Source organism: Osmerus eperlanus, chromosome 1 (assembly GCF_963692335.1).
Source record: "Osmerus eperlanus chromosome 1, fOsmEpe2.1, whole genome shotgun sequence".
NCBI lineage: Eukaryota > Metazoa > Chordata > Actinopteri > Osmeriformes > Osmeridae > Osmerus > Osmerus eperlanus.
The window spans coordinates 25,275,005-25,289,313 of record NC_085018.1 but is presented as its reverse complement, the minus strand read 5'-3'; the positions used below and the strand labels follow the sequence as shown (position 1 = coordinate 25,289,313).

Sequence of the window (14,309 nt, the reverse complement as noted above, 5' to 3'; positions counted from 1 at the left end):
ACATCACTGCATCACAACTAGTTAGACCCCCCTGTCCAATCCAGCACCACTCTCTACACCCACACTGTCCTCTGATTGGCTAGACTCACCAGGAAGTGTTTGAGAATGCTGACAACCCTGTCTTCTGATTGGCCAGACTCACCAGGAAGTGTTTGAGCAGGCTGACAACCCTGTCCTCTGATTGGCCAGACTCACCAGAACGTGTTTGGACATGCTGACAACCCTGTCCTCTGATTGGCCAGACTCACCAGAACGGGTTTGAGCAGGTTAACGAATGAGCAGTAACGGCTTCTCTCTTCGATGAGAGCCCTGCACACGGCCCTCTTCTCCGTTTCCTCCAGCGCCGCGTAACGAACGTTCACATCCTGTAGAGCGCTGTCCAGCTGGCCCCTCACCTCACCCTTCCCTGGGGAAACAAACACAGGAACCAAAATGCGTCAGTGACAACCATAAAAGCGTGGGTCGGCTTCACACGGTCTTTTGTTTCTGTTCATTTTTGCGGTTGATTTGTTCATAGCTGCCAGAAAACCCTGTAGGCATCCTGGGTGTTGTCATGGACACCGTCGGCTTACAGTTTGTGGATACATCTAGTGTATGTATGCAGGGGCGGCGCCAGAGAATTTTTTATGCAGGTGCTGAGGGGGTGCTAGATCATTGACAGGGGGAGCTGCGCAATTATATATATAGGCTATATATTATATATAAATACTATCAGGGCCGGAGTGGGACCCATTTTCAGCCCGGGAATATAATGGTCAAAACCAGCCCATCCCCACCAGGGGCCGAGCCATTCGTTGAACATTCGGTTTTAACCAGAACCTAGGACCTACAGATTTTGATGTGAGGTGAAATCGAAATCAAGGTGATTTTTTGCATTAATTTCAGTGCAAAATGGTTTCTTGAGATTTATGTAATATAAACATTACGTTGGACTCATATTTGGGAAATTACAACCCAAATTTTTACCTGAAAGATTCTGTGCTTTTGAGAAAACATAGTTTTATGAAGTGACAGATCTTTCATTTTTTACCTGGCTTTTTCAGTTCCTCCTGGCATCTTTTCCCCATCCATTTTATTATTTTCGCATCAGCTTAATCTTGCTAATTCCCTCCACAACAATAAGAAAGACAGCATGCGCGACAACTGAAAATGGCACTTTTTAATGCACGGTCTGATCATGCGCTTATTTAGATTAAAACCTAGTGTAGCCTATTAGCTTACTTATCAGTCACACAGTAACTTAACAAACTCGTTTAATTCGGTGTGTGAAAAAACAAAGAGAAAGCAGGCGATCTGCTGGCCCAATTTATGAGCAGGCAGAGCAGCCCACAGGGAATTCTCCCCTTTTCTCCCGATGGCCACTCCGGGCCTGAAGACTGTTAATAAATTAGCAATATTTTTGGGGGTGCTATCGGGGTGCGTTGGTCTTTCTTGGGGGCGCTGAAGCACCTGCTAGCCCCTCCCTAGCGCCGCCCATGTATGTATGGGAAGAACACCACTGCTTTATATTCTTCCCATGACGAAGGTTTACAATTTGTATTCGTGCTAACAATTGAAACAAGTTAAAAAATAAAAAAGTGTAATACATTCACTCCCAGCTAGAGGGCAGCACATCTCCATATGACAGCATGAGTTAAGAGAAGACTTATCAGCTGTTACCCAGGGGGAGGAGGGGGGGGGGAGGGGCGAGGGTCTGGGTTTCATTAGAGCAGAGTAAAGGTCAAAGCTACTAACAGCTGTGCTGTCTCACTTTGGGGGAGACAGAACGGTGTCTGCCTACCTACCTAGCTGTCTGTCTGATGTTACTGCCTGTGCACCGTCTCTGTCTAGCTAGACATGCTAGCTTAGACAGATATGTTGTTGTGGTCCTCCCCAGACCTAGTAAGATACTGAAATAGATAGCTGTGTTGTCTGTAAAGATAGCTTTGTTGTGTCTGTCTATCTAGCTATCTAGCCGTGTTGTGTCCAGATAGCTTGCTAGCCATGCTGTGTCTAGACAGCCAGCTAGTCCTGTAGTGTCTGGATAGCTAGCTAGCCGTGTTGTACAGCTAGCTAGCCTTGTTATATATGGATAGCTAGCTAGCCGTGTTGTACAGCTAGCTAGCCGTGTTATATATAGACAGTTAACTATCTGTGTTGTGTCTAGACAACTATCTAGCCGTCTTTTGAATAAATAGCTAGCTAACTGTGTTATGAACAGACAACTCGCTGGGGTTGTTGTGTCTAGACAGCTAGCTAGCTGTGTGGAGCCAGGACGGTATGTAACGGTTGCAGAGGCAGCCCTAGGCTCTGGGGAATCAGGTGGGCTGTTGTGTGCTGTGCAGCAAGGAGACCCATGGACAGAGCTGGGGGTTACACCAGGGCACCAGGCTCACATGATGAGAGAGGAAGCTATACTTCTCTCTCTCCTGACACACACCCTATCTCCTCTGTTACAACATCCCTCTTTACTTCTGGTCTGATCTGGACTCTGGCTGGCTGGGCAACCAACTAGCTGGCTTGGTGTCTAAACAGTTGGCTAACTACCTAGCTGGCTGGGTAACTAACCAGCTGGCTAACTAACCAGCTGGCCATCCAACTATCTGGCTGGCTGAGTAACTAACTGGTAGACTAACTAGCTGTCTAACTACCTGACTGATTCATTAACTAGCTGGCTGACTAACGCACTAGTTTAATTTGAGTTGCTCAGTAAATATGAGAAAATGTTTATCGAGAGAATGAGAGAGAAAGACGAAGAGAAAGAGAGATGGCGGACCAGAGAGAGAGTGTGGAGGCCCAGAGAGAGAGAGTGTGGAGGCCCAGAGAGAGAGTGTGGAGGCCCAGAGAGAGAGAGAGAGAGAGAGAGAGTGTGGAGGCCCAGAGAGAGAGAGTGTGGAGGCCCAGAGAGAGAGAGTGTGGAGGCCCAGAGAGAGAGAGAGTGTGGAGGCCCAGAGAGAGAGAGTGTGGAGGCCCAGAGAGAGAGAGAGTGTGGAGGCCCAGAGAGAGAGAGAGTGTGGAGGCCCAGAGAGAGAGAGTGTGGAGGCCCAGAGAGAGAGAGTGTGGAGGCCCAGAGAGCATGCCCACACACATGCGCCTCCAAGCAGATCTAGTCAGAACAATAAAGACATATTTTACTGAGGCAAAGGGTGTGGTGCCGTCACAACCATAGGTTAGGTGTACCTGGGTCACCATGACAACCAAGGGTGTGTCCGACCACATATTGTTAGGGAGTGCCAGCTCAGACGAGGTTATTATCACACACACGCTTTCCCTTCCCGGCTCTGTTTGTCATATCTGTCTCTCTCTGCCTGTCTCTCTCTGCATGTCTCTCCCTGCATGTCTCTCCCTGCCTGTCTGCCTCTCTCTCCCTGCCTGTCTCTCTCTCCCTGCCTGTCTCTCTCTCCCTGCCTGTCTCTCTCTCCCTGCCTGTCTCTCTCTCCCTGCCTCTCTCTCCCTGCCTGTCTCTCCCTGCCTGTCTCTCCCTGCCTGTCTCTCCCTGCCTGTCTCTCCCTGCCTGTCTCTCCCTGCCTGTCTCTCCCTGCCTGTCTCTCTCTCTTTCTCCCTGCCTGTCTCTCTCTCTGCCTGCCTGCCTGCCTGTCTCTCTCTCCCTGCCTGTCTCTCTCTCCCTGCCTGTCTCTCTCTCCCTGCCTGTCTCTCTCTCCCTGCCTGTCTGTCTCTCTCTCCCTGCCTGTCTGTCTCTCTCTCCCTGCCTGTCTCTCTCTGGAGAGCAGAAGAGAGGAGAGAATGAGAGGAAAGAAGGAGAAAGGAAAAGAAGAGAGTAGAGGAAAAGAGGAAAGCATAGCAGAGGAGGAGAGTAGAGGAAAAGGAGGAGAAGAGAGGAGAGGATCTCACCTTTCTTGACCTTCTTCTGCAGCTTGATGGTGTCTGAGGACTTTTTCTTGATATCAGCTCTGGCCCTCTTATAGTCTGCAACGATAAGTCAGGATCACATGCTGTACGTCATGCGTGTGTGTGTGGTGTGTGTGTGTGGTGTGTGTGGTATGTATTTGGGTGCGTACCTTTGGCATGGTCCTTGTCCAGCTGACTGGCCACTCTCTTCCACTCCTCGATCTTCATCTCCAGGGGAGCAACCAGCCCGTCTGTCAGGGCCCTGCACACACAACACGCTAAGTACACACTTCCACCCAGAGCCCTGCACACACAACACACTAAACATCCACCAGGATGGAGAGTGAGGAAGACACGCTTACGTGGTGAACAGCTTCAGTTTGGACTCGATGCTCCTGTGCCTCATGCACATCCGGGTCAAGGCCGAGCCAATCTCCTTGGTTGCACCTGAAAAACGATGACACAGGAAACTGTGTTATTAAGCTAGGAGTGACGTCTGCAGGAGCAGCTGTGTTTAGTGTGCAGGGTCCTGCCCGCCGCACGCAGGGTCCTGCCCGCCGCACGCAGGGTCCTGCCCGCCGCACGCAGGGTCCTGCCCGCCGCACGCAGGGTCCTGCCCAGCGCACGCAGGGTCCTGCCCGCCGCACGCAGGGTCCTGCGTGCTGGTGAGCTAACCCCGGTCGGTCAGCTGGGATCCTAGTCCCAGTCTAGCCCTGTTTGGTTCTAATCCCCTTCCTTCCTCTCACTCACCCTCCTCTTCAGCCGCATACATCCCCCCCCCCTCCCCTCCCCTCCCCCCCCCCCCCCTTCCTCCCTGGGAGGTCCAGGGCACTAACATTAGGTCACTACTGGTTGAAAGTCTTGTGATACTTTCTCCCTCAGCCTGCTGCATAAGTTAGGTAATTTTCTGTCTTCCAGTGTGAGCGTGTGTGTGTGTGTGAGCGTTTGTGTGTGTGTGTCTGCTGGGAGTCTTGTGACACTCTCTGATGTGTTTTTGCTGAGACTAATAAAGTGACCTAGTCCGTTCCCATAGCAATGTGTCATGAGGATCCAAAGAAGAACTTTTTCTGATCATCTGATCACAACACACACACAGTAAGACAACAACAAACACACACAGTAAGACAACAGTTACAAGCTTGCCTAAATACTGAACCAATACAGCCACAAAGCTAGACAGAGACCTAATGGCAGTTTCTCCCTCTCATTCACATACACTCTCTCTCACACACACACAGCTTACAGTATCCCTCTCTCTCCCTCATGCTCACACACACCCCTGCTGTGTGTCTCTCTCTCACACATACACACACACACTCTCAGGCACGCTCCTGCTCTCACACACACGCGTGCTCCCTCACATACAGAGTTGGGTCAGAGGTCTTGAGTTTCCAGATTAGCAGCAGATCGTACAGGGGTAAGACGAGAAGCTGTCTCCATGGTAACAGACCAAGGATCTCTGACAGAACCCAGTAGACCGGTTCTAGTGTTGCTCGAGTGTGTGTGTGTGTGTGTGTGTGTGTGTCTATGTGTCTGAGATGTGTGTGGAGGGAGGGTGTGAGTAAGGTGTTTGTCAGAGTGTGTGAGGTGTGACGAGGGCCAGTTGAGAGATGTCAGATTATTAATCAGTTGTGTCCACACCAACTAGCACAGAAGCCTGTGATACAGGGTGAATAGTAAACTGACTGATACAGTCAGTCACTGAACAAGAGGAAGAGAGAGAGGAAGGGGAGGAGAGGAGGATGGCAGAGAAAGAGAGAAGAGGAGGGAGAGGAGGAGAGAGAAGAGGAGGTAGGGAAACAGAAGGAGAGGAGGAGAGAGAGGAGGCGAGAGGAGAGAGGAGGGGAGAGAAGAGGAGGTAGGGAGACAGAAGGAGAGAGGAGGAGAGAGAGGAGGCGAGAGGAGAGAGGAGAGAAGAGGAGGTAGGGAGACAGAAGGATAGAGGAGGAGAAGAGGCAAGAGGAGGGGAGGGGAGAGAGAGGGGAAGAAATGAGCTGGGTCATTCAGTGTGACTGCATGCGTGTGATGCCTGGAACACAGCAGGTCAATACGGCTGATTATTGAGAGAGGTCAGCTAATCAATGTACTGCTATACACACTACACTGCTAATCAATAACCTGACTGAGGGCCTGCTGAGGTATGGGCATCCAGTGTGTGTGTGTGTGTGTGTCTCTGTGTATGTGCTGCTGCTAAAATGACAAAAATGTAAAATGTATGTGTGCGTGTGAGTGAGTCAGACATGAAGGAGCAGGAAATCATTGATATTGTGAAAGGAGTGGCTGAGTCATACAAACACATAAGTCAATGAATCACACACACACACACACACACCAGCACAGGAAGCTGCAATGTCCAGATCACGCAGGTTCCGACCACGCACACACACAATCAGACTACAGACTGCGTTGTGCAAAGACATTTTTGGCTCAGTGGTTCTTAACCCTGTCCTCAGGGAACCCCTGTCCTGCATGTTTTAGATGTTTCCCTGCTCCAACACACCTGATTCAAATTAATGGGTCGTTATCTAGCTCTGTAGAAGCCTGGTAACGACCATTCATTTGAATCAGGTGTGTTGGAGCCAAGAAACATTTAAAACATGCAGTACAGGGGTTCCCTGAGGACCAGGGTTAAGAACCACTGTTCTAGACGGTCTCTAAAAAGACACACTTATACTCTAGGAGGCCCAGGGCTCCAGACTGCGACCAAATGGTCGCATTTTGCAACCAGTTTTTGAGACAGTGTGAGCATTTTTTACAAGTACTCGCGCATGTGTGACCAACAAATTTGGAATTTATTGGGTGTACACAACGTCAGCACACGTTAGCAACGACGCATAGATACCACGTTCTAGTAAGACAGCGATATCAGCGAGCCCTCAGCATTAGTACCGTAGCTAAAAGTCTTGGAATGTTTAGGCTATTTTTCGCTAGGTTCCTACGAACATGTCTTTATCTGCCAGACAAGTGGGTTCCCCTTTGTTCTTTAGGTGAGCTGTCTCACGAGCCCTTCTTACCCTGCGTCATGGAGCCGAGCAGCTAAATACTTATTTAGCACTAGCGTTGTTAGCTACTGTATCCCTGCATGTGTTTGCGCTTTTGCTCAGCAAGTGTGGTGTAGGAAAGGGGCAATTCTAGGATCAGACCTTCAGGGGTGCTCAGCCCCCAATGAGAATGTGACATGAATACATGTCACACCCGTTTTTAGGGGTGCTCAAGCACCCCTAAAAAGGGTCTAAAATCGCCCCTTCTAGGAGGACTGATTGATAAGTGCATCATACATTTAAGGCATAGCTAAGACTTGCATACGTAATGTCACATTAGATAATGTATTTAAACTCAAGCTTGTGTGGTGCGTCACTGTATATATCAGTTGTAAAAATGACCCATCTGCAACCGACGTAAGCACACCCCCCAATTTCCCCAGAAATTGTACCCTCTCTAGTTACATTAATAATTGCATTGCAGGTCGATTTTAAAGGTGTGCCCCTAAATTTTCTGCTTGCGCTCCTAAATTTTTCAGTCAGGGGCTACGGTGCTCCTAGTAAAAATAGTTAGTCTGGAGCCCTGAGGAGGCCTCTAGACAGACGGCTAGAGGCCGTCTGTTCTAGCCTCTAGACAGACGGCCTCTAGAACAGCTGTGTTCAACCCTGGTCCTCAGGGACCCTTTTTCCTTGTTTCCATGTTTTCCTCCTCCAGCACACTTGATTCAAATGAATGACCGTTACCTGGCTTCCACAGAGCTTGACAACAACCCCTTCATTTGAATCAGGTGTGTTAGAGCAGAGAAACATCTAAAACATGCAAGATAGTGGACCCTGAGGACCAGGGTTGAACACCCCTGCTCTAGACGGCCTCTAGACGGCCTATAGACAGCCTCTAGACGGCCTCTAGACGGCCTCTAGACGGCCTCTAGACGGCCTCTAGACGGCCTCTAGACGGCCTCTACCGTTAGCCTGAAAGGCCAGATGAAGAGCCAGCTGTTACCATAGCAACCAGGTGAGTGCTCTAGAATGTGCTCTAGACACAGGCATCAAAAGGAGAAAGTGAGGGGTCAGGATCAAGGTTAGAGGTTAGGGTTAGAATGCACAGTCAGGGTCGGGGGTCAGGGGTCAGAGGTCACGGTGTGTTTACCTCTGGTTCCAGTGGCCATGTCGGCTACCTTCTGGAAGGCATCCAGGAACGACCCTGTCACCAGGATGGTCGCCCTGGAAACACAGACAACCACACACATCCCATAAAAAAAGTGTTGGATGTGAAATGGCCACACACACAATAATGTAACTGTAACACTGACCGTATCCGCAAAAACGTAACGATGTAAAAAATCTAAGTGCTAACCCCTGAAATGTACTGTGACTGGACTGTGTGTACTGTGTACAGTGTGAGTAGCGTCTCCCGTCTAAATCCAATGTGTGTATAGTGTAGTGTGTGTGTGTGGTGTGTAGAATAGTGTGTGTGGTGTATAGTGTGTTGTATAGTGTATGTGTAGTGTGTATAGTGTGTGTGCCGTCAGTAGTGTATAGTATGTGGTATATAGTGCTTAGTGTGTGGTGTAGTGTACAGTGTGTGGTATATAGTGCTTAGTGTGTGGTATATAGTGTACAGTGTGTGGTATATAGGGCTGGGCAATATGGCCTAAAATGTTTATCATGGTATAATTCGTAAGCGAATATCGTACCGACGATATCGGTATATATCACGATATATTAGTTATTCTTAAAATGTCATGACAATGCAATCCGCGCACTGCAGCGGCTAATCTACCGCACTCGGACAGATTTGCACTGGGTAACTCCGGTGTGTCACATGAGTTTTCCAAATTTTGCAGTGTTTAATTGCCACGGAAGAGCGACTTCTCAGTAGCCAACGCGTTCAACAGTAGCCTACGTTTATGGGATCGCAAGAAAACTGTTAAATATTTGTAGTGAGTTAGCTCTATCTTTAAACAATTATTACATGGCTGAATACTTAATTCTGTTGGCTTACAATAAACATTTCACAATTCTAACCAACTTGGCATTGGATTTGTCAAACACATTCTGGTAGATTCATTTTCGCGCACATGCATGGCTTTCAGGCGGTGAAAAAGATTGCTAGTGTTTCCACCTTTGGCTAGCACAATTCGATGACACAACTTACAGAGTAGTGTTTGTTGGTCGATGTCGGATAACTTGAAACCAAACCATTTCCAAACGACAGAAGAGGCCCCCTTTTTTACCAATTCGTCCGGCAAATCAACCCCACTGGCTTTATTTTCAGACATCATTAATGCTTGCTTACACTTGCCAACAAAAGCTGTTTACTCATATGAATGTTTGCTTCCTCAGAGTTGCGCTAGCTTGTTTGTTGACTTTCATTGGCTGGGACAATGCGTGCAGCGCATGCTGCATGTTTTTTTTGTTGTAAAATATACAAATTTGAACTAGCCCGCTAGGCAGTATCACTTACTTATATTTTATACCAAACAGAAACACTTAATATTTAATACATTTATTAATATATCGTGATATCCATGATATGGCAAAATCCATATCATGACACAACGCAATACCGGTATTCACGTTCATACCGGTATACCGCCCACCCCTAGTGGTATATAGTGCTTAGTGTGTGGTGTGTAATGAGACAGCTCTTACCTTAACTGAGATTGCAGCTTTGCTCCTTTGGAGACAAAATCCTCCCACGCTGGATAACTCGCCTGCAGAGACAGAGAGAGAGAGAGAGAGAGAGAGAGAGAGAGAGAGAGAGAGAGAGAGAGAGAGAGAGAGAGAGAGAGAGAGGGTGAGACAGAGAGAGATAGCGCAAAAAGAGAGAGAGAGGGTGAGAGAGAGGGTGAGAGTCTACTTTGGCTGTCAGTTGAAAGTTTCTCTCCTCTCCCAGTCTACCTGCATCATATCAAACAGCTGTAGTGAAGCCACCCAGGTCTGGGACAGGCTACATCTGCTGGTGTTTAAACGCTGTGCCAAAACCTCACCAGGCAACGGTAGACAGAGGCTTCATGCATGTGTGTATTCATGTACATATGAGTGTGTGTGTGTTCACATACAGATGTGTGAGGTAAACATATGTGTGTGTGTGTGTGTGTGTGTGTGTGTGCGTGCGTGTTCAGGTACATGTGTGTGTGTGTAGTGAGCAGATTTCTGAGGAAACAGATTACATTAGGCAGGTAACCTGTTTCCTGGTGTGAGTCATAGCAGGGTGAGGCTAGGACAGATACCAGCTCAGTGACTAATGGTTTAACCTGACTCAATTCCTCAGAGTTATGCTGGTCGGATTCCTCTAAACTAGTTCCCCTGGGTTACTCTAACCTAGTTTCCCTGGGTTACTCTAAACTAGTTGCCCTGGGTTACTCTATGCTAGTTGCCCTGGGTTACTCTAAACTAGTTGCCCTGGGTTACTCTAAACTAGTTGCCCTGGGTTACTCTATGCTAGTTGCCCTGGGTTACTCTAAACTAGTTGCCCTGGGTTACTCTATGCTAGTTGCCCCTGGGTTATTCTATGCTAGTTGCCCTGGGTTACTCTATGCTAGTTGCCCTGGGTTACTCTATGCTAGTTGCCCTGGGTTACTCTAAACTAGTTGCCCCTGGGGGACTTCCAGCTAATTGCCATGCGTTACTCCCTACCCAGCACCTGTAGACCCAACTAGAGGGAAAGCAGTCATTTCGTCAGGAGCTAGGTCCTGCTAGGTATCCCCTCCCTCCTTCTCCTTCCACTCCTCTCCCCTCCTTCCCTTCCTTCTCCTCCTCCTCTTCCCTCCTTCTCTTCTCCTCCTTCTCCTCTCCCTCTCCCCTCCTTCCACTCTCCCCTCATTCTCCTTCTCCTCTCACTCTCCCCTCATTCTCCTTCTCCTCTCCCCTCCTTCTCCTCTCCCCTCCTTCTCCTCTCACTCTCCCCTCCTTCTCCTCTCCCCTCCTTCTCTCCCCTCCTTCTCCTCTCCCCTCCTTCTCCTCTCCCCTCCTTCTCCTCTCACTCTCCCCTCCTTCTCCTCTCCCCTCCTTCTCCTCTCACTCTCCCCTCCTTCTCCTCTCCCCTCCTTTTCCTCTCACTCTCCCCTCCTTCCACTCTCCCCTCCTTCTCCTTCTCCTCTCACTCTCCCCTCCTTCCACTCTCCCCTGTACCACCTCCTCCCTTCATCCTTCCCCTCTCCTCCACCATGATAGAAGTCCTCCCCAGCTGTTGTTGCTTTGGGCCAGGGAGCAGCTGCCATATGCAACACCCACGTGCCCTAACGCTTCACGAGAAATACTCGGCAGTGAGTAGAAAAGGGCAGCCACAAAGAAGTAGCTGCTCATTGCTACATACCTGGGAGGCTACAGATTTGGCAGGCCTCCCCAACTGTCGCTCTGCTTGCCTGTCGCTCTGCTTGCCTGCCTGTCGCTCTGCTTGCCTGTCTGTCGCTCTGCTTGCCTGTCTGTCGCTCTGCTTGCCTGCCTGTCGCTCTGCTTGCCTGCCTGTCGCTCTGCTTGCCTGCCTGTCGCTCTGCTTGCCTGCCTGTCGCCTGTCTTGCTGCCTGTCTTGCTGCCTGTCTTGCTGCCTGTCTTGCTGCCTGTCTTGCTGCCTGTCTTGCTGCCTGTCTTGCTGCCTGTCTTGCTGCCTGTCTTGCTGCCTGTCATGTTTTGAGCTGCTGGATGTTGCACTACCATGATGAATAATTAAGAACAGTGGAGAGAGGAGAAGCCCTTTCTGTTGAGATACAGTGTGGAGGCAGCCAGGTGAGGCCAGGTGAGGCCAGGTGAGGCCAGGTCAGGCCAAGTGAGGCCAGGTGAGGCCAGGGCAGACGTGGGATTAGGGCTGGTGATGGGTAGGCCTAGGCTGGGGCTGGTTCTGGGGGTAGTGGTAGGGCTGGGGTAGGGCTAGCTCTGGTGCTGGGGTTGGTTCTGGGGTTAGGGCTGGGCTAGTTATGGTGCTGTGGTTGTGGGTGAACAGCATGACCTGAACTGATGGATGAAGAGAACAGTGAGATTCCACCTGCACACTTGTGGTTTAACAGAAGGACGAAACACAGGTGAGAGACTGACAGGTGAGAGACTGACAGGTGAGCAAGGTGGGAAGGAGTGAGCGGAGAAAGAAAAGGTTCATATTTTTGCTGTCCCACCAGTAGACTGTTCCTAGACCCAGAGACAGTAGACAAGTCCCCAAACATGTTCAGGCGTCTGACAAATGAATATATTACTATTTTATTATCTCTACAGGGTTAGGTCTCTCTCTCTCTCGCCCTCTCTCTCTCTTACCCCCTCTCTCTCTCCTACCCCCTCTCTCTCTCCTACCCCCTCTCTCTCTCCTACCCCCTCTCTCCTACCCCCTCTCTCCTACCCCCTCTCTCCTACCCCCTCTCTCTATCCTACCCCCTCTCTCTATCCTACCCCCTCTCTCTATCCTACCCCCTCTCTCTCCTACCCCCCCCCCTCTCTCCTACCCCCTCTCTCTCTTTCTCTCTCTTCAGCATGTGGTGCAAGAGCGTGTACACACTAGCGGGCAAGGTGAGGAGTTTGGTGGAATGTGTTGAGGTCGGCAGGAGGAGGAGGAAGGGGGGGGGGGGGGGGGGGGGGTGCAGGGAAAGGCATTCCCAATATAGCCAAGCCAAGAATCAATAAGAGTTCACGACCTCTGGGACACGAGGCTGAACGCTGCACACGATCTCCAGAAACAGATGCCAGTCGGACAGATCAATGCCTGCTGAGAAATAGGGTTCCTGATTGGTCTGAAAACACACACCAGCCTTGTTCTTATGAATACAGTTCATATTCATCTTTCACTTTCTCTGTCCGTCTCACTATACATACATCCATAGTTCACACGTGTGTGCGTGTGTTTGTTAGGGTAAGATTCAATACCAAAAACTTATCAGAAAAAAACACCTCAACTGTCTGAACTTAATCCACTAACTCATTGAATGATAGGTTTGAAAGTCATTTATAACGTACCATCCATGGTAAAGAATAACCTTCACCATCTAACATACTAAATATTCTGTCACTCTTATTTGGGCAGAAACATGAGCTGGTCCCGTCCACACTATGACTGTGAGAAGCTACGCTGATAATAAACAACAATTATATTTGGGAGAAAAGGTGTAAGGAACATAACCGTTTACTATTACAGTATGGTATTGAACTAACAGTCTTGCCAGTATTTAAAGGTTTGATTCTCGGGGTAAAGAAGTGTAAACCTTTTGAGCAGTTCCTCCCGGCTGAGACGGGAGGAGCACTGACATGCCAGCCGGCGGTGGTTACTCCAGTAACCGACACTCACTTCCATGACATTCAGGTACACAAATCGTCAGCCGAACGAGCGTGTTTTTCATTAAAGTCTAAATATACCGCACATCTGTCGAAGTTCCAGCGTGTCGGTTCAGCGTCACACTGCTGTGTAGCAGTGACCGAGACGGCTCAAGCTTACCTTCATGTCGTTCATGATGAGCTGGAAAAGCCCTCCTAGAGCGCTGCATTCCTTTTCGATCCCCGCATCCATTTTTCCAAAGCACGCAACTAACCTCTGTAGATATCCAACTCTAACCCTCGTAAAGAAATAATGAAAATGCTTCTTTAAAAAATCCAAAAGCAAAGTACAGCGTGTATAAACCCAACCTCCAGAATGGTGAAATACGGCGAGTTCAGATGAAAACAGTGTTCCCGGGAGGAAACTCGGTAACTACGTGGAATAGTCCTGTAACACCAAGCCAGGACTGGACGTCAAGGCTGGCCGTAGCTAAGCTAACGTTAGCTAATACTAGCCAGCCAACATGATAGACCTCCAACCAACGATATCATGGCTGAATGTAGAGTTGGAAATACACCACATTCACTTGATTTTAATCAGCATATGCGTCCCAAGCAAATGTGTACTCGACCCCAGCAAGGTGGCTAACAACCGAGCTAGCTTGCTATTCGTTTGCTACCTAGCCTGTGGTAGTGACTACTGTCTAAAACACTCGCTTGCGTTAAAGGAGCTGAATAAGACAGAACGGCCGCCGTGTGAATTCAGCTGAAATTTACGTTAGCTAGAACTAGTTAAGGTTTGCTAGTTCACTGAAATAGTCCTTTCTAGCGTAGGCTATCGTGTGCCGTGGTGCTTTAAAAAAATACTTCACTCAAACCGAATCCTTGGAGTACCGTCAAGATAGCGCCAGTAAGGATTTGGGAATTTTCAAAATAAAAGTATGAAACTGACGACCACACACTATCACACAAGTTTCACAAGCACAAAATAGAAAACTATTCTGCAAGGTCCCCTCTCCGAATCCGGTCTCACTCATCAGAAAAAAATATGCGCATAGGTGTTGGATTAAAATCAAATCAAGTTTGGCAATCAATTTAGCCCTTTATAGTCTATGTTACAGAGGGATTAACAGATTCCCTTCATCTCAACTATCCTAAACCCTCAAGGAACAGGAAAAACTCACAGGAAAACCTTGGAATGAGAAATTCAGTGAGGGTGCAGAATACAATCAGAATCAGAATCAGAATTTGGTTTATTCGCCA

At 48.8% G+C, this 14,309-nt stretch overlaps 1 protein-coding gene across 4 annotated transcripts in view; it reads right to left on the bottom strand.

The window, feature by feature from the left end:
* Positions 1 to 13,940, bottom strand: part of mtss1 (MTSS I-BAR domain containing 1) — a 20,655-nt gene extending 6,715 nt beyond the window's left edge. For 2 of the 4 annotated variants that reach the window (XM_062472812.1, XM_062472829.1), the window contains exons 1-7: positions 13,228 to 13,940; positions 9,465 to 9,526; positions 7,960 to 8,033; positions 4,191 to 4,275; positions 3,999 to 4,090; positions 3,832 to 3,906; positions 249 to 406 (exon numbers count right to left, since the gene is read on the bottom strand). In XM_062472812.1, coding sequence (XP_062328796.1) covers positions 249 to 406; positions 3,832 to 3,906; positions 3,999 to 4,090; positions 4,191 to 4,275; positions 7,960 to 8,033; positions 9,465 to 9,526; positions 13,228 to 13,299 — 618 coding nt within the window. In that variant the 5' untranslated portion in view covers positions 13,300 to 13,940. The remainder of the gene's footprint in view (positions 1 to 248; positions 407 to 3,831; positions 3,907 to 3,998; positions 4,091 to 4,190; positions 4,276 to 7,959; positions 8,034 to 9,464; positions 9,527 to 13,227) is intronic. The other 2 variants (XM_062472803.1, XM_062472821.1) reach the window with 1 other exon arrangement.
* Between the last annotated feature and the right edge of the window lie 369 nt (positions 13,941 to 14,309).